General features: G+C 42.6%; 1 protein-coding gene across 7 annotated transcripts in view; it reads right to left on the bottom strand.

The window, feature by feature from the left end:
* Positions 1-19,913, bottom strand: part of EPC1 (enhancer of polycomb homolog 1) — a 110,795-nt gene that overhangs the window by 31,326 nt on the left and 59,556 nt on the right. For all 7 annotated transcript variants that reach the window (XR_010598216.1, XR_010598217.1, XM_065582891.1 and 4 more), the window contains 4 exons: positions 2,980-3,139; positions 1,136-1,281; positions 843-1,049; positions 343-491 (listed from right to left, as the gene is read on the bottom strand). Coding sequence is in view for 5 of the 7 variants with exons in the window: in XM_005290972.5 (XP_005291029.1) it covers positions 343-491; positions 843-1,049; positions 1,136-1,281; positions 2,980-3,139 (662 nt within the window). In the remaining 2 variants the exon portion in view is untranslated. The remainder of the gene's footprint in view (positions 1-342; positions 492-842; positions 1,050-1,135; positions 1,282-2,979; positions 3,140-19,913) is intronic.

Here is a 19,913-nt window from a genome sequence, read left to right as displayed (position 1 = left end):
ATTTACCTATAGTTTCCGAAGTCTCCTCTTTCTAGATTTGTGAACAGTGAAAGAAACCTAAATCAAAACTGACAAAACAAGGGTGACTGGATGAAGACTAGACTAATTCCTTCCTGATTTGTAAGTATATAATTTTATATTTCATTTTCTCCTTGTAAAATGTGAAAGCATGCTATACTATAATAAAATAATTAAGCACAAAAGTTAAAAAGTAGTTGTGTAAATCATCTTTTAAAACAAGTGAAAAAGACATTTTAGTATTAGTTCTGTTTATGCAAGAGCGTGAATATTTAATGCTAAATTTTTCAAAAACGATTATGAAATACTGTTGATGTACTCTACCTCTTTTCCATAATTTCCAATGTTAAATGCAATAACTCCCTCTTGCTTTTTTCCCTTCTCTTTATCATCTCTAGGATTGTTACAGCACGACTCAGATCTCGACGCAACTTAAGCATCTTTTCATAAGACGCTTCATCATTCTTTCGATTCTGTGGATATAACAAGACATTTTTCATTTCATTGAAGTTTCTTTAATTTCTATAATAAGTGTGTATCAAGCATTTTGACATGTCCAAGTACAGAGAATCTTACATCTACTGCAAGTTACAAGTCACCTGCATTTATTATTATTCGATTTTGTAGTAACCACACACACACCCCCATCACGGTGGTACTCCTGGGATACAAACTTCTGTAATTTGACTGTATAATATTTCAATTGAGTGATGCTATTAGCAGGCAAATAGTGGGGTTTTTTCAAGATTCAGTATTAAAAAAGTTAACTTGACTTTGTAATGCTTCAATACAATAAGAATGTGCCAGATTTTATATCTACTCACTTTTCGAGTCTGCATCTTTTCTGTTCGCCTTCTAAAAGCAACATAAGGATCATTTGTGCTGGAACCATCTCGCTTCTCTTGTTTTACTGCTGGGATAAGAGAGGGACCTCGACAGTTTTTCCTCTTTTTAATCCAGTACTCATACACTTCTCTAATTAATTCATCATCTTCCTTCAGAAGCAGTTTGGCCTCCTGCAGGCTGACTGGCTAAATGTAAAACCCAATGTGTTACAAGAAATAGCAACATATGAAAGTATTTTTTTTCCATTTTATCATCTGAAATAATGTTGTACCTGCTGACCACTGCCCTTTTCTAGCCTGTCTATCATCTCCTCAAACTGCAAAGGAGAGATGTCCATTCTTTTCTTCAACTTATTCACAAAGGCGTCATCTTCTGAATCCAAGTCATAATCAGGCTGTTCAGCATCCAAACTAAAAGCTAAACAATACAGTGAATGTTAACATGGAAGTACTATGGAAGTATTTTGTTGCAACAACAACAACAAAAAAAGTGCCTGGGATTATAGGCTATACTTTTATGGTTTGGAGAGCAAGACAGAACATGTGGTTTTTGTTCGTGGGGGGAAAATCTATAGAACAGGTTTTCTCCAGTAACAACTTGATACTTTTATTAAACAGATATAAAAAGTACAGTGAGCAAGAAGAATAAAATTAACAGAAGCATTGACACAACACAAGCAGACATTAACTGAAGATGACATTATAAATATAATACCTAAGCATTCAACTGCTTATCATTTACTATCCAGTATACTTCCTATAGTTCAATCTAAGAATCTGGAGTGACATCCTGGCCCTGTTGAAGTCAGAGGTTATTTTTTTGGGGGTGACTTCCAGGAAGCCAGAATTTCACCCCAATTATATGTGGTATTTAAGCAAAAAGCTTCACTGATGACTAGACTGACATCACCCAAGTTCTCCTCATCAATAACCTTACTATCTTAAATAAAACACAAAAATAAATAAAAATAAAAAAATTGGTTAAAGATCATGCCAGACGAACCTATGATAATCTAACTTTACATACAGGTAACATTTTGAAGACTGCTTTTTGTTCACAGGGCATTCAACTTAAGAACTTCAGTTGACCTCTACTATCAGGAGAGAGCATGAGGAAGTAAATGGTCACAGAAGTAGTCAGTACTCTCAAGAAAGAGGCTTGTAAATCAATCCCAATCTTTTATCCAGAAATAAACTGGGGATCTATTCAGTTTATGGGGCACAGGTATCATGTTCAAGATATTGCTAATTAAAGCATACAACTGAATTCCACATTAGCAAGAACTTCTGAGATGTTTTCAAGTATTGCCCCAAGTAAAGTGATGACTGTGGTGAGGTTCACATCCAAAAGGAACAGTTGAAATCTCCTAGCCAGATAAAGATGAAAACAAGCAACAGCACCCAAGTGGGCTATCTAGGCATCTAGAAGCAGCTGAAGATCCCATGAAGAATTCTAGAATGTGTTTCTTAAGAGGTGAACATACTCCATTTAATTGAAGACAATGGCTAACCGCAGCCACAGGGAGCTGCACGGGGCCATGCCCGTGGAGGGTCAATGTCTACAACAGGGGTCGGCAACGTTCGGCACGCGACTCACCAGGATAAGCACCCTGGCGGGCCGGGCCAGTTTACCTGCTGACGCGGCAGGTTCGGCCGATCGCGGCCCCCACTGGCCACGGTTCACCGTCCCGGGCCAATGGGGGGCGGCGAGAAGCCACGGCCGGCACATCGTTCGCCCGCGCTGCTTCTCGCAGCCCCCATTGGCCCGGGACGGCAAACCGTGGCCAGTGGGGGCCGCAATCGGCCGAACCTGCCGCGTCAGCAGGTAAATAAAACTGGCCCAGCCCGCCAGGGTGCTTATCCTGGTGAGTCGCGTGCCGAACGTTGCTGACCCCTGGTCTACAAAATGTTTACCCTGATGGGGCGTATGCGGCCTGTGGGTCACAGGTTGCTCACCACTGGTTTACACCTTAAGATGCTGCACAAACATTAATCTTTGAAAGGAAGTTTCGACAGTAGTTCAATAGGTGTTTAAGAAATCCCTTTAAATTAAAACAGTGTAGGAACATTTTGGATATAGGCTTTCACATACATTTAAAAAAATATTTATACTTACGCTGTATGTGAATGAGCTGCTTTGGCATCCTAAATTCCCCAGGATATATAGATTCATAGTAAGCAATATTACTTTCTGCCTCTGGGACTGGTATAACCATATTATCCCTCTTCTCTCCATATACCTGTTGTGCCGAGATAGCTCGCTGAAGATGATGTTCCTATAAATAAAAACAAAAAGAAGGGATTTGAAAATTGACATTCTATTGAGACTCCTGGTGCAAGGAGTTTACCTTACTTTCCTAGCCCACTTTTAAAAAGATAAAACATTAGTTTCTGTGGATTTATTTATTTACATCACAAAGAAAAGACAAGACATGATAAATTAACAATACATTTTAGAGATGTTCCAAGTAACACATAACAAGGATACACCAATAAGACTTCCAGTAGGTGGCTCTCTCTCTCACATACACACATACACACAAAACTGGAAAGCTGTAGAGTTCTCTTCTGTATAGAGGTAGCTATTTAGAAATAGCAAAAAACAACCAATCAAAATCCCTTATGGGAACAAGCAACACTATTTTGTATCTAAGGAAATTATGACTATTCAATGACATGTTATTTGCATGTCAAGCTAAACAAATACTTGTGGAAGTATAAAAAGATAAAATCATAGAAATGTAGGGCTGAAGGGCCCTTGAGGGGTCATCTAGGCCATGCCTTCATGCTGAGGCAAGATCAAATATACACAGCCCATCCCTGACAGTTGTTTGTCTAATCTGTTCTTAAAAACCTACTATAACAGGCACTTTACAACCTTCATTGGAAGGAAGCCTATTCCAGTGGTTTAACTATCCTTATAGTTAGAATGTTCTTCCTAATATCTAACCTAAGTCTACCTTGCTGCAGATTAAGCCAATTCCTTCTTGTCCTACCTCCAGTGGACATGAACAATTGATCCCCATCCTCTTTATAAATAGACCTTAAGACATGAGAGAAGAAGACTGATAACAGTCTTCTTCTCTCAAGACTAAACACGTCCAATTTTTTTTTTTTAAACCTCTCTTTATAGGTCAGGCTTTTTAAACATTATTTTTGTTGCTCTCTTCTGGGCTCTGTTTATTTTGTCCACATCTTTCTTAAAGTGTGGTACCCAAAACTGGACACAATACTCCAGGTGAGGTCTCAACAATACCAAGTACAGTGGGACACTCTATGGCAGTAGTCCCCAAACTTTAAGTTGTGCCCCCCCTTATCCCAATGTAATCTGCCCATGCCGCCCTCTCCCCTTGGAAGCTGTGGTTGGGAGCTAGAGGAAAGAGTGGAGCTGTGGCTGGGGCCCAGGCCATGGGCAGGAGCCAGGGGCTGCGACTGGGAGCAGAGGTTGGGGCGGGCTGGGTGACGCTCCCTCCGATGGGGGCTGGCCCAGGCCCTAAAAAAAAAAAAAAGGATTCGGGAAAATGTTTTTTGACAAATAGATTCCTTACTAGGCATATTAATACAGAACTCTGAGTAATAATTCATTTAAGTTACAATACAGAACTGTATTTCCCGCACCACTCAGAAACAGTGCAAAGGTTTGGGGGAGTCAGGGGTAACAGAGGAGCTGAGGGAGAGGGAAGTAATTGCTGAGAAAGAGCCTGGGTGTGAATTTGAAAGGTTGTTGGGTATGGATGGGACAAGGATGGTGGGGCCCGTGGGGAAAGATTGTTAGGGAGCTTCCCACATGCAGACCCTGGCTGACCCCTAGTCTCTCCCACTCAGTCAGGCATATCTGCCCCTGTTTTCATGTGTCTCCAAGCCTCCACTCAGGCACCTCCCTGTCCCTATGTGGCCCTGCACTCCCTCCCCTGGCCCCTGCACCTCCACTCCCATTCAGCCCCTACCCTAGTCTGTCCTCCCCAACTAACCGTTATGAGCCCCTGTCTGACCCCCCAGCAGCCCCATGCTGTCTGTTTCCCCATATCCCCTGTCTCCTGACCTAGCCCGACAGGCACTGTGAAGAAGGCACTACAGACGCCCCCCCGGATTATGCAAACCCGATTTACACAAATCTGCACTTACAGGAAAAAGTTCCGTAAGCTAGGAATAGGAGGGGTTTTTGTTGTTGTTGGCGTAATGGTCGGGTATACATTTCTGACTTACGCAAAATTTGAGTTACACAAGCTGTTCCGGACCGGAACGCTTGCGTAAGTCAGGGAGCGTCTGTACAGGCTCTCTCTCTCCCCTAGCTAGCCAGGAGTGGCTGCTCTGTTCTAGCGCCATGGTGCCCTCTGGTGGGCAAAAGGAGGAACTGCAGCAATTTTACCAGCAGAAGCAATTTTCAGGGGGTGGGGGGGAAATGCATGGCATGTGAATTATGCGCACACGCAGTGGCGCAAAATTCCTCCAGTAGATACTATATGAGGCTTACCACCTCCTTTCATTGAAAAAAAAATGTGCATGATTATTTTTTTTTTAAACAGTTATTTCTGATACAAATCCTCAAACTATTTATTGCAGTTTTTGGTATTTTGGATGATGGCTTGAAAGAAGCATTCAATAATTATCTAACTTATCTTGGTGAATTTAGTGTCAAGTTTTAAGTATGGCAAAAAATGTATGCTTTAATTAAAATAAATGACATTTTCTAGCTTTTACACTTAAGCTTCCAAATTTGAAATGAATTTAAAGTGATGTTATTCAAGCCTGCAGACAAACCCAATTCTTGATCTAAATCATAGCTCTGCCAAGCTGCAGAGCCTTGCAAGTACTAAGGACCATGACCAGTTTCCCATTAGTACCATACAGTGTGGGTAGCAGTACAACTTTTAAGAAATCGGTCAATTTTTACAACGCTGTGGCATAGTTGGGAACTGCTATGACTAGCAGCAGAGCCTGCATGATAGGTAAACAAGATTCCTTTTTATTTCAATAAAACGATGTGATCTTATTACCCTCGCTAGTTTTAACTCACATGATTTTTAGCACCCTTTTGTGTTACATTTCTTTCCTGGTGTGCTCTGAGCTCTACTTCCGAGTTTCCACCTGGAGTTTAATGTTATTTATATTATGGTAGCACAGATGCTGCACATACACATTCATGATCTGAAGAGCTCCCATAGTCACCACTTCTGTACTGTAGAATCTGCCCTTAGATTACCTCATAATAAAATACAGACAAACTGAGTGGAAGAGTTCTGTTGTATAGATTTGCACCAGTTCAATTGCTTGGTTTTGATCAGTTCCTCCAAGTGAGCTGTAGACTGGTATTTTATTTAACAATCCAGGGGTTTTTGACCTTTCTTAATTATAGTTAAAGTTGCTTGCTTCACTGGTAAAGAGGTTACAGTTGTGAGACCCAGAAGTGATACATGCTAAGGGGTTATACTTCTAATTCGATTCATTTTTTGATCCTCTAGTGCTTTGTAATGGAGAGACCTATGCTGTTTTGGCAGAGAGGGCACCAAAAGTTTAGAGTTCTTTTCTGTAAGTTGATTAGGTCTGCTCTAATCATTGTTGCCGAGTACTTGTCTAATAAATGGTAATTAGTGGAAGTGTAGGGGAAATGGTTTCCATTGGAATTTTGTCTCAACCGTTATCACGGTAGCTAAAAATGGCACTAGACTTCATTCCCATACAGTAAAATAGGTTAAATTATACTGTAAAATAGATTAGTGGTTTTATCAGAAAGTGTTAGTTATTTAATGGTTCTTTATTGCACACAAAAGTCTAGATGTGATTTTTTATTGCTATATTAAGGCTTCATGGTACATGTATTATGATGCCCAGGAACATATTTAAGATGTTGGATTTCTGTGTCTTTAATAAATAAAAAAAAAAAAAAAAATAAGGTTTTGATTGTTCCCAGGCTGCCCTGTAGAACCTGTTTTACAGTACATTTCTAGCAAGGGGAAATTCTTTTGTATAATATATTAAGAGAGAAATAGTATGATTAGACCACCAGCAAGTATCAGGCATTTAGTGAAAACCTTGGGTTTTGCTACTGATGTACATACTGACAAGGATTGGGCTGAGATTGCATTCCTGTTTTACTTCCTCTTGCATGAAGGTCTCCATATGCATGTCTATCTTTATCCTACAGTAGATGGATTGGTACACAGATTAAGCTGTGTCCTATGTTTTTCCACTGATTTTTGTAGAAAGTTAAGTGTCCGTTGTGCCAGCTTGGAGTCAAAGCTTTAAAAGTTTCAAAAAGCATACCAATATCTTGCTTGGGGTTATTTTAGTCTGCAGGGTAAAACTGGTCACTTTTGCACTCTCAGAAGGATCCATTTTGTCTTGTGCATTTTGGTTTACCTATCAGCGATGTGTATATATATTTTTTAAAACAATGATACAGAACAGTTTGCAGGTATGATTAAAATTATTTGGGTTGGAAACATTTGTATTCTGAGGTAGATATATTACTTTGTTTTTCAATGGCTATTAAAGTTATTCCTATACCATCATTAAAATTTAATTCACTAATCAGTTTAGTGAAACTGGTAATTCAAAGCCTGTCCTTTGAATACGGTCCTTCCACCAAAAATGGTACGAAGCTTCAACTCTGGAAATAGCTCTCTCTCTCTTGCTCTCTCTCGTTCTTCTGTACAGGAATTCTTGAACTGCATATCCTGTCCATTAGTTTCCTCATTCAACTTTAATTCTAGTTCTCATTTTCAAATATTATGTTCTCTGCCCTGATGATTTCTGACAGCTCTACTTTGAAAAGGTTGATACCACAACATTTTTAAACAATAAAAAAATATTTAGGCTAAATGGCTAACATTACTCTTATCCGATATTCATTAAGGATGAGATTTTTTGAAACATGATCAGCACTGGCCTAATTCTGTATTCACTGAAGTCAGTGGGTCCCACTGATTAATTTTGTGAGCAGTTAGGACAGTGTGCTTTTGACAATCCCATTCTACATCTAAAGTTTTAGTTTTTTGAATTTTCTAGACATGGAAAGAATATATTTAAACACAGAAGAGCAGATGTCTGATGGTACTATGTTCCAACCACACTAGTAAACAATAAGCCCTCTACACAAAAAAAGTCATGCTTCAAGTCTCAAGCACAGATTGTGAAAAAATGTTAAGAGTTTGGTCCTGTCCACAATGTGTGTTCAAAAGTGGTTTTAGAGATGACCCATGTTTGAACTATTGGGATAAGAGACTAAAGAGACTAAATGAGTTTATGCACTGTTCTATCAAAATCTGGGACTGACAGTTTTATCCATTTCCCTTCAACCAACAAACTGCCAAAAAGTTACAAGATACCTTATAAAAGTTAAATCATACAACAGGAAAAGAATGCAAAATTAAGGTTACAAAAATTAAATACAAATACAAGTCTTATGACGGAGGCTCAAAGTCTTCTTAAAGAGACTTATGAAAGATTGGAAGAAACCACACTAATAGCTTGTATTGCTTACAAGCATAAGCTCAGGAAGTGAAAGTCATAATTAGACTACACTCCATCCAACAAAATACTCAAAACAAACATACAGGTAAATTTCAGCGCTCAGAGAACTAGTATCATTAGCTTGAGCCTGGAATAATAAGTGAATTCTGTACACGTTTCTCCACTCATGTCTCCAAAGCATCTCATATTCTGACCTGTAACAACCCTACATAATTCATCACAACTATCAGTCTGCGCTGATTTTGTAAAGTGAAGAAATGGGCAGGGAAGGGGAGAAGGGAGGAAAGAGCCTCATCTCATTTATTTAATGATACATGTACCCATCACTATCACTGGGCCCTAACTAATATGCCAAACTAACATGGAAACTTGACTGTTTTAAATGTTTTCAAGAGCATTCAAAGTCCCACTGAAATCGAATGGGACTTGTGCTTGTAAGTCATTTGATCTGGGATGGGATTTTGGAAAGGGCTTACTGTCACCATTGGAAAACTCATCCAATATAACATTATACGCCTCGCCGGGGAGACAAGACTGGTCTTAAGGCCAACAGATTTTGTCAAACTAGCAGTAAGATTGAATTCTAGAGCTGGAGAGTCCTTCATGATGATGCCCCACTGTGAGTCCACAATGTTAAATCAAAAGGAACCATTAGCTCCAGTACCTCAACTGACCTCCAAGCCTGGGATGTCCTCTCAGATAGCCATGTCCAAACAATACAGGGCTTTTTAGATCCAAGTCAAGCATCCTGGTTTGCTTTCACAAGCAAACAGGAAGCCAGTGCAATTACTTGACAATTCATTTAACTTGTTCCATTTGGCTCAAACTAAGCAAATAGAGAGATTAAAGCTAGTGCAGAATTAGTTTCTGAATGGTCTTGAAGACTAGCTATGCACAGAGCACATTGTGCAGAATGGATCACTGCAAAAACCTTGATAACTCTGGAAAACTATTAGAACCTCGTTAAAGATTTGTAGTCCAGTTTCCAGAAATAGAAAACACACGCACTAATACATTTACAGCTTTCCGAGAAAGAAGAGACTTTTCAAAGTCTCATTTGGCAGGTGTATTTAATAGTCAGTAAAATTTTTATATTTTTATACTGTACATTCCTATAAAAGGTACTTTGCTGAATTAATACTTCACTGTTTGTATTTCTACATTAAGCATACATCTGTTGAAGTTTCAAGGCATCTGCTCAAAGTAGTTAGGATTTACTACTTACTAATACAAAAATTAATAGATCATTAATTACTCACTAATAGAAAAATAATAGATTATCATTAATTACAGCTTCAAAGAATGAAATATTTGAGGTAGACAAATGAGAAAAAAACTGAGAAAACAAGGAGTAACAAAAAATACTTATACAGCAGTTATAGCAAAATGGGCATTATGGTTTGATGTACTGAACAATGGTCTGAGAAACTTACTTTAATTCTGGTTTGGGCACTGATGTGACTGTGCACAAGCTAAAACCTTTCTGTAGCTATTTCCACATCTGCAAAAAGGGGGATTATACCTGCTTACTTCACAAAGAATTGTGAAATTTAAGTAATGTTTGTACAGTGCTTTGAAAACACAAAATACCACTACTACAGATTATTAGTGTTACTCTACTCAAAACGCAGAAGGAAGTGTGTTATGACTCTGGATCAGATCAGCCCTTGTGTAACCAGACTTGGCTTCAATGACCAAGAATCTCCCCTCCATTAATACCTGACCTACATAGAATTTGGTTAAAATTCAACTGCTGGATTTCTAAGTTATAGTTTATCAGTCTAAATAATGTAAATGTAGTCCCAATTAAACTTAATTTGATAGTTATTTGTATTGCAGTAGGTCCAAAAGACCTCAGCCAGAATCGGGTAACCACAGCACAAAGCCTTGAATAAACATTACTCCTGGGGCAATTCTGCAACATTGCCGAGCACAGAATTAGTGTCTCCCCCAGTCCCAGGCAGAATAATCGATTCTGATGGGGAGGCAAAGGGAAGCTGCAATTACAGCTTTTGCTCACCGGGGTGGTTGTGGCACCAGAAGAGAGGGCAGATGGCTCATGGCAGGAGCAGCCAGCCGAGGAGAGGGAGTAGGCAGAGACTGCCTTCCGCACAGCGCCCTGCCCATAGGGTCAGGTGACGAGGCATGGGATGGGGGAAGAGGGGAAAGAGTGGACAGAGAGGGACACAAGAGCTAATGGGGTGACAGCACTGAGCCAGGGACTGAATGGGAGTGGAGGTAGAGGGAACATGGGGAGAGAGTCAGCTTATGCCTGGCTTAATGGGAGAGGCTAGAGGTCAGCCAGGGTCTGCAGGGGAGAGGCTCTATAAATCCCCCATTATCTCCCCTCAAAAAAATCTGTTCCATACTTCTCCAACCCACACCCAACAACCCTCCAGGTTCATTCCCAGTCTCCTTCCCAGCAATTACTTCCCTCTCCATCACCAGACTCCCCCAAACCTTTGCACTGCTTCTGAGGGGTACGGGAAATACGGTTCTGTATTGTAGTTTAAATGAATTACTCAAAGTTTTGTATTAATATGCCTAGAAAGAAATCTATTTGTCAAAAACATTTCCTGAATCCTTTTTTGTTGTTTGTATTGTAACAGACATACTTGCTGAAAGATATTTTTAAATAAAATTACCTAAATAATTGAAACTGGCATGGTGATATGGACCCTACCCCAAAGAGACAGAACATACAAGCACCAGTAATCAGGATAATGTCAGGCATGCTCCTTGTTAGTTCTCTGTGTGTGTGTGTGTGTGTGTGTGTGTACACACATGTACACACACACTTGTGTCACACACAGCTGGCCCAACTTATTATTACGCATCTGAACAATGATCAACTTTTAAAAAAGTTAAAGTTCTCCTCTATTTCAAAGCTCAACCAAAACAGCAGCCATCAGTCTCATTTTAAAGACTTTCAATATGCTTTCCTCTCTGCAGAAGTGGCCAGAACACAGGCAGCAACCAGAGGGAGTTTCTCTTGCCTCCTGAGAAATCAGACCCTGGGAATTTGTGGGAACTCCTGCCCTACATCACTGTCCTAAGTACTGGTGAGGTGGTGTCACTAGAGCCCAGCTCCACAGTGGGGCAAGTGACCTGCCCAGCCCACACCCTGCTCCTGCTGCTTGCCTTGCAGGAAGGAGTGGGAATTCCAGCCAATAGGCCATTGTGGTGTTGGTACCTAAATCTGGGCTCCTGGGATGGGGTGGGAAGTGGAGAATGAGTGGGTATAGCCCAGCCTGGCTCCTTCCCCCTACCAACAATGCTGCTCTGACTGCTCCTGGAAGTCTCTTGCCTCCCGGGAGGCCTGGTTCCATGCTCTGAAAACTCGGGCCTGGTCTATACCTAAGAACTTAGGTGGACCTAGGTACGTCACTCGGGTGTGAAAAATTCACACTCCTGAGAGACCTAGTTAAACTGATCTACGCCCAGTATGGACCATGTCTACACTACAAACTTTGGTCAACACAAGGTACTTGGGGATAAAGTTGTCAACGTTAGCATATTGTTTGTGCGCATGCATATTTGGCTCATTGTGTCAGGGGGTGCACGTACCCACCAGGAGAGCTTGTATCAATGCAGTGAAGTTTTCCCTGGGTAGGCATCTGAGTGTGCAACCCAGCACCATCCAGCGCACTGTCTTTTGAGACGTCTTGGCAATGCACACAGAGGTGACTGGGAGCAAGGGGTCCACTTACCAGTGTGCAACTGTCTCCATCCCATAATGTCATCTATCCCATAATTTTCATGCTTTTTTCAAAATCCCACAAACCCGCGTGGCCTTCCTTGCTGACCAACATCTCTGACAGAAGCACAGAGACTGTACAGCTCTGCACTATTATCCTGCACATTCTAAACACAGGATGAGTGATCCTCCAGAATTTGCAGAGCTGCACGAACCACCAAATAAGCAGGTGACGACATTTTCTTGGAGATTGCTGTGGGACAGGATAAGAACCAATTCAAGGCTGCTGGTAGCGTTCATAGAGCAGCTTCAAATGCTGGAATGCTCAAATAGTAATGCAGGCTTGAGATGATGAGCAGCAGCTGCAGAATTTTCAGATGCACAAGGCCACATTCCTCGAACCGTGTGCCGAGCTTGTCCCAGTCCTCCAGTGCTGGGACACCAAAATAAGAACTGCCCTGCAGTGAAGAAGCGAGTAGCAATGGTATTGTGGAAACCTGCAACACCATATTCCTACCGGTAAATCAGAAAACAACTTGGTGTTGGAAAATCCATTGGGGAGGCCTTTGTCATGCAAGTGTGCAGGGCCATTAATCACCCTTGCTATGCAGAAATGTGACTCTCTGCAATGTGCAGGGCAAAGTGGATGGATGTGCAGCAATGATGTTCCCATACTGCAGTGGAGCAATAGACAGCATGCACATGTTTGACACTAAACCATCTTGCTACAGAGTATATCAAACAGAAAGGGCTACTTTTCTATGGTTTACACAAGCAGTTATGGATCACAGAAGATGTTTCACTGACACCAGCATGGGCTAGTCAGGGAAGGTGGATGACTCTCCCATCTTTAAAAACACAGGGCTTTTCAGAAAGCTACAAGCAGGGACTTTCTTTCCTGACTGGGGGATTACCATTGGGAATGATGAAATGCCAGTAGTGATCCTTGGGGATCCAGCTGACCCCTTACTCCCCTGGCTCATGAAGTCATATACTGGCCATCCTGACAGCACCAAGGAAAGATTCAATTACCAGCTCCACAGGTGCAGAATGACAGCTGAATGTGCTTTTGGTAGACTGAAGTGACGGCGTTGTTTACTCACAAGACTGGATCTCAGTGAGAAAAATATTCCAAAGGTTATAGCTGCCTGCTGTGTTCCACATAGTATCTGAAGCAAAGGGGGAAATGTTGCCACCGGGGTGGAGGTGGAGCAGCTGTCTGCTGAGTTTGAACTGCCAGACCCACAGGTTATTAGGACAGCTCAATGAGGAGCTATACAGAGCACTTTAACAGTGAGACACAGTAACGTGATGTGGTATACTGTGGCTTACCGGCCCTACTGTTTTGCGGTCTGTTAAGAACTATGTGGTGCTTGGTGTACATATGAATAACACGGTCAATGCACCTATTAAATTTGGCAGTGCTTGTTATACATATATGATTATTAAAGTGTTTGTCACCTATCCTCTGAGTTGTATCATACTGTACAATAACAAATAAGTGGGTGTTTTCAGAACTGTTAGGCACTCTGCAGTATATGTTGTGAACGAATAAAGATCTATTATTTGTAAAGTAATTTAATTTTATTCAGTAACAATTTAGTAAAAAAATCTGTGCAATTTAAAAGCAAATAAATTAAAAACTTAATAAATTAACAAAACAGAACTTATGAAGGGGAAAGAATATTCATGTCCATTTTAGCTACACAGAAAGCAACTGTGGCATTCACCGGTCAGTGTATATGAAGCTGTGGTTGTCTATAATTAGGGCCCTATCAAATTCAGCACCATGAAAAATGTGTCACAGACCCTGAAATCTGGTCTTGTGTGCTTTTACCCTATACTATACAGATTTCATAGGGGGAGACCAGCATTTCTCACTTTGGGGGTCCTGACCCAAAAGAGAGTTGCAGGGGGGTGGTGTCACAAGGTTATTTTAGGGGGTCATGGTATTGCTACCTTTACTTCTGTGCTGACTTCTAAGCTGGGCGGCATAGAATACCATGCTATCCTTACTTCTACCCTACTGCTGGCAGTGGCTCTGCCTTCAGAGCTGGACTCCCAGCCAGCAGCCACCACTCTCCAGAGCTGCCACCAGCAGCAGTGCAGAAATAAATGTAGCAATATCACAACCCTCCTACAATAACCTTGTGGACCCCCCCCCCCCCCCACACACACAACTCCTTTTTGGGTCAGGACTCCTACAATTACAACACTATGAAATTTCAGATTTAAATAGCTGAAATAATGAAACTACCAGTCCTCTTATTTCTCCTCATCTGGTTCAGGCACACTGCAAATGTGCAGGGGGAACCCCTCAAGGCCCCCAGCAGCAGTAAACTGAGCTACCATTGTCCGTATAGTTACAACAGAAAGAAAAACTTAATATTTCCTTCCTCTCCTCCCCTAAAATTTTAAACAAGAAATATTGATACTTCTGCTTGGGAGTGCTTGTGCACGACGCCACTCAGCACCAGCCATGGTGAATATGGCACGCCATGGATTAGGGAAATGAGGAGGGAATTACTGGGTTGCACGAAACTAAGTAGAGAGCAGCGGTTCTCAACTGTGGGTCCACAAGTCCTTTCGGGGGGGGGGAGGGGCAGGAGCGGGCGCAGAGCCCAGGCACTGAAATCCCCCCCCGGCGGGCCTGAAGGGAGAACGGTGCAGGGTTGAAGTTCCGAGCTCTCCTCCTGCCCTGCCCCTCCGCTGCCAGGAGTGGCACGGAGTGGAGCTGCAACTCCAGCCCCGAGCCAGGAGCAGTACAGGGCTGAAACCCCCGGGGGGCGGGAGGGGCACCCTGAAACCCTGACATGGGAAGAAACCTTGAACCCATGGGCAGAGTTGAGGGGGCACAAGGATGTTGATCCCCCCCAAACTGCAGTGCCTTACCCAGAGTGGAGCAGTCCTGGGGCAGCTCTACCCTCCAACCTCCTCCTCTCCCCCAGCCCCCATCAGGCCCCGCCCTCTGGCTAGGTCCTAGGTGGGAAGCCGGAGCCAGGCAGCGTGGAGCAGCTGCTCCTCTAGCTGGTGGTGCCATGCCGGGGGGAGAGGGGGGGTGCACAGGGGGCAGCCATGGCATTCCCCTATCTGCTGCTGGTGCCCAGGGTTGTGGCTGCTCCTCAGCTCCAATCCCCTTTTTGACTACTCCCCGGGCAGCTCCGGGCCCAGCAGAGCCCTCGGGGAGCAGCCACTGGCCACAGCCCCAGATAGACGGGTGGCCTGCTGAGGTGAGTTGGGAGTGGAGGTGGCGCTCCTTCCCTGGACCCCGCTATGCAGAGCTGGCCAGAGCCCTGCCAGCCCTTGTCCCCCCCTGCCCAAATAGATGTCAAACTACACCTATGCCCAAGGGTTTCCAACCCTGGCCCCGACCCCACCCCTGCCCCTGCTGGGCCCTGGAGTTTTTCTAGCATGTTAAGGGAGGGGTGGGGGGCTCAGAAAGAAAAATGGTTGAGAACCCCTGGTATGGAACAATGCCACTGAATACCGGCACCATTTTTTTTTGTTTTTTGTTTTTTTAAAATAGGCAGTGGTAATTTTAGCTCTTATCTCACTCCTGAGGATAACACTCAGGGCTGATCTTCACTATGAGGAGATTAACGCTGGGTCTAGTGAAGACCTGCTAAATTGATGGCAGAGTACTTTCCAGTTGACCCTGGTACGCCAACTCCCCGAGAAGATTAAGGGAAGTCGACTGGAGAGTATCTCCCATCGACACAGCACAGTGAAGACATTGGGGGAAGTCAACCTAAGTAGTGTAACTTAGGTCAACTTACCCCCATAGTAAACACAAGCCCACAGAGAGCACAGTGGCTGCTGGAGTCCCAAAGCTGCCTATGCTTGTATGCTGCTAGCCTGTATGCTGCAATGGTGCCGGCCCAGGTTATCGCTGGCCAGTGTGGGAAAATGTCCTACCATGGCGAAAGAAATAAGGCTGCCATCCCTAGAAACCTTCAGGAGAGGATTACAGAGGACCTCCTTGAAAGTTTCACAGAGATCTCATGAGGATTCAAGGGACATCACTATGTACATGAACCACATGGCCCCCCCTTCCCTAACTTCAGGGCAATGAAAAGCAGGTAACACTACCTCTCTTTGTCTACCGCTTGCTACCACATCTAGTATGATTAAATTAATAAAAAGGCAATTGCTGTGCCCAGTTGAGCTGGGGACACCAACACTGTAACGGGAAATAAATTTGAACACTTACTGAGGATCATTCCCTCGTATCAGGTTCTCCCAGGCTCAACTGCCAGGAATGACTGATCTGCAGTGGGGTGTCAAACAAGTCCTTGCTCACAGCATAGCTGGATCCCCTAGTCATGTCCCCCATCCTACTCCCTGTTCATGCCAGGGGCCTGTGGCTCAGGCTCCTCAGAGGTATCAGTGGTCTGTGGCATGGTGCTGAGGTCTCCAACAAGTATGGCATGCAGCTCTTTGTAAAAGCAACAGGTCGGCGGCTTAGCACCAGATCACCTGTTGGCCTTCCTGGCCTTCTGAGATACCTGCTACAGTTCCTTTGCTTTCCTGCAGCACTGCTGCTGGTTCCTGTTGTATCCCTTTTTCTGCATCCCCCGTGAAATGTACTCATAGTTGTCCACGTTTCTACAGCTGGCCCGTAGCTGTGCTTGCACAGTTTCTTCTCCCCACGGGCCCAAGGACCCAGCATCTTCTGTCTACTCCAAGCCAGAGCACATAGCCAGCATGCTCAGCTGGTCAGTTGCAGACAACTGAGAACTGCTAGGTGTGCTCACCAAGTTGGGAAATCAGGAAAAGGCATTTCAAAAGTTTGTGGGACTTTAAAGAGGAGGGAGGCCTTCCACCCCTGGGCAGTGAAGTTCACAATTGTGACCAGAACAGTGTTGGGCCATGTGAGAGAACACACACACACACACACACGAACACCCCTACCTCAATGCGAAGTGGCTTATGTCGACATAACTTCGTAGGCCATAGATACTGCTAAGTTGATGGAAGAATTCCTCTGTCAACCTAGCCTCTTGAGCAGTTGGATTTACTACAATGATGGAAAAATGCTTCTGTTGATGTAGTGTCTACATTATAGCTGCAACTATGCTGCTGTAATGCTTGTCGTGTAGACACAGTCTCTATCCGGATATCTGGGAGATGGCCAAAAAACGGGGTGAGAAGTTGACACTGTCTCACTCCCTTGGATCTTCCTCCTGTTGTGACTGGGGCTTAAGTGTACCTGTAATTGGTTGGGCAAACTACTTCCTAAAGCACTATCTACCCATGAAAATTTACACTCCAAAGGACATTTGGGGTTCCAGTTCATTTTCTGAAGTACTGGGTAAGCAAAGAAATCCTATACAAGTGTGTTTAGACTTTTAACAAGACCAGAGGGGCTCTAAGCTACCTTTGCATTCCACTAATCTCCTAGGCTGCTTGGGACTGGTTTAGCCCCCGGCATAAGTTAGAGCAGTCATTGATGTAGTCTAGAGCTACATCAGTTTATGCCACCAAGAGATTCACCCATAGTGAGGGAATCCTCAGCTGTCTGATAAGAGCAGCTTCACAGAATCACAGAACAGTAGGACTGGAAGGGATCTCAAGAAGTCCCTTGCTCCCTTTGCAAAGAGAGAGTGAAAGATCTGGTCCCAATGTAGCAAAGCCGTACAGACAGGGCCATTAGACTGTGCCAAAGTAACCCAAAACATATGGAGCAGAATTTGGAAGTGAATATGGAAGATGAATAACAGAAGTGATCTTTGATAATTTAACTGAAATATCAGTCCCTTGAGTAATTGTTAAGAAAGGTTTCACTGCAATTACTGTAGCACAAAGATCTAATTATTACAAACACCAAACTAGAACTGCTGCTTAGGCTTAGATCATGACTGCTGAGTGAAAGTGTAGTCTAATTATACTAATTTGTTCCTGAAATACATGAATAATGTTTTGTAACTAGACTAAGATGATCTCGTCAACTAATCTTTTTAATAGGGACACTGAGAAGAAATTTGTTTAGCAAATTCATCTATACCATCGCAGTCTGAACTTCCTGAGTCATCTTATTTGGACACCTCCAAAGGAATTGATAAATTCTGCTCCCTTTTTGCTTGAGAAGTTGCTTCTGTATTTGTGGGCTTCCAACAGCAAGATGAGTAAACAAAGACTATTTCTTAGCTTTGGGGGAATTTTTTTGGGGGGGGAGGGGTGGTTTGGTAAGCTCAAACAAAAAGGGAGCAGGGAATGAAGAGGTTTAGCAAGGTGGTATCTTGGTGGAGCTGAAAGAAGGAGGAGGGATTCAGTAGTTTTCCCACCTTCCATTTAACCACTGTGAGCTTCTTAATGAGGGAGCAGGTCCTGTGCAGAGGGAAGTTGGGGGCAAAGAGGAAGAAGGTAAGTCAAAAAGATGGTTGGAAATACATAAAATTACTTCAGGTTAGAGTGCTGAATCCTGAAATGTGGGATAACTGGTGTGTGCATGTGCATTGACTTTTGGTGCTTAATCATTCAATCTTAATGCTCTATTAATGTACTGGGTATGGGATTAACTGGGGAGGTTGAGGTGCTAAACGATTAAAAAAATAAAAATACGATATCTGAAGCAAGTTCATGTTTAAATATGCAGCTTTGAACACATTGAAATTAATAAAATGTAGGCAACTAAAAGCCTATTTGCATCATCATAGAACTGTTGGGCTGGAAAGGGACCTTGAGGTCATCTAAAATACCTTTTAACTCTGAGGCAGGATTAGATATACCTAGATCATCCAAGAAAGGCATCTGTCTAACCCATTCTTAAAAACCTCCAGGAATGGAGATTCCACAACCTCCCTTGGTAATCTATTCCAGTGCTTACCTATATTTACAGTTAACACTGTTCTTAAAATCTAACCTAAATATCCCTTGCTGCAAAGTAATGTGATCACTTCTTGTCCTACTCTCGGTGGACTCAACAGTTGATAATCGTCCTCTTTATAACAACCTTTTACATATTTGAACATTTAATTCCCCTCTTAGCTTTCTCTTATCTAGGACTAAATGTGCCCATTTTTTTTTTTAAACCTTCCCTCAGCCACATAATCTCTTACTTTAAAATTGAAGAGAGTCCAGAGGAGAGATACTAAAATCTACTGAATATGCTCAATACACAATTTTAAAATATTAACAGTGTAGTCAGAAATAGTTTCCTTTGGAACAAGCACTTGCATGGAAACAGTCCACATTAAGGGGCACATTTCAACCTTTAAACCTCAGCAGTTCTGCTGAAGGGCTATTAGAAAAGTCTGAGAATTTGTTTATGAGAAAAACATTTTCCCCCATACACTCACTTAGCAACAGTGGATTTATTTTTGCTTAAGAACTTCTACATCTACAATGTTACCCAAAATGAGTTAAATTCTGAGTCTGTGAGCCTTCTGCCAGCAAACACTACTATCTACTCCAGTAAAAATAATGTCAGCATTAAAGTACAATTGCATCTCATTACAACGTCTTGGATCCTTAAAATAAAGCAACATTTCTCATGATGAATCAATTGTGAAATGTATTTTCAAATTGTTACAGACCTTCCTGAGTTTGCATTGACAGTAACTACCTTGCTAAAAAGCAACATCATTTGCATCACTGGCAAGATAGGTTGCTTTACTACTGTTTTGAACCGCAATTAGTTATTCTGAATATTTAAACCCCATGTTAAGGTTCTAAAAAAGAGGTTGAAAGAAAATTTTCTTCAAGATGCATGGACCTATGAGTGCTCCACTTCAGGTGCACATGCACTTCTCAAGTCCTCGATCAGAGATTTCTAGCTAACAGTGTCCATTCAGCCTGTGCATGAGTCCTATGCCTCTTTGTGGCAGACACCAAAGCTACCTAGGCGTGCATGGGGGAATCGCAGTAGGTTCCTTCTCTAC

Source organism: Chrysemys picta, chromosome 2 (genome assembly GCF_011386835.1).
Source record: "Chrysemys picta bellii isolate R12L10 chromosome 2, ASM1138683v2, whole genome shotgun sequence".
Classification (NCBI taxonomy): Eukaryota; Metazoa; Chordata; order Testudines; family Emydidae; genus Chrysemys; species Chrysemys picta.
Note: the sequence above shows the minus strand (reverse complement) of the source record. Positions and strands in the feature narration are given on the sequence as shown.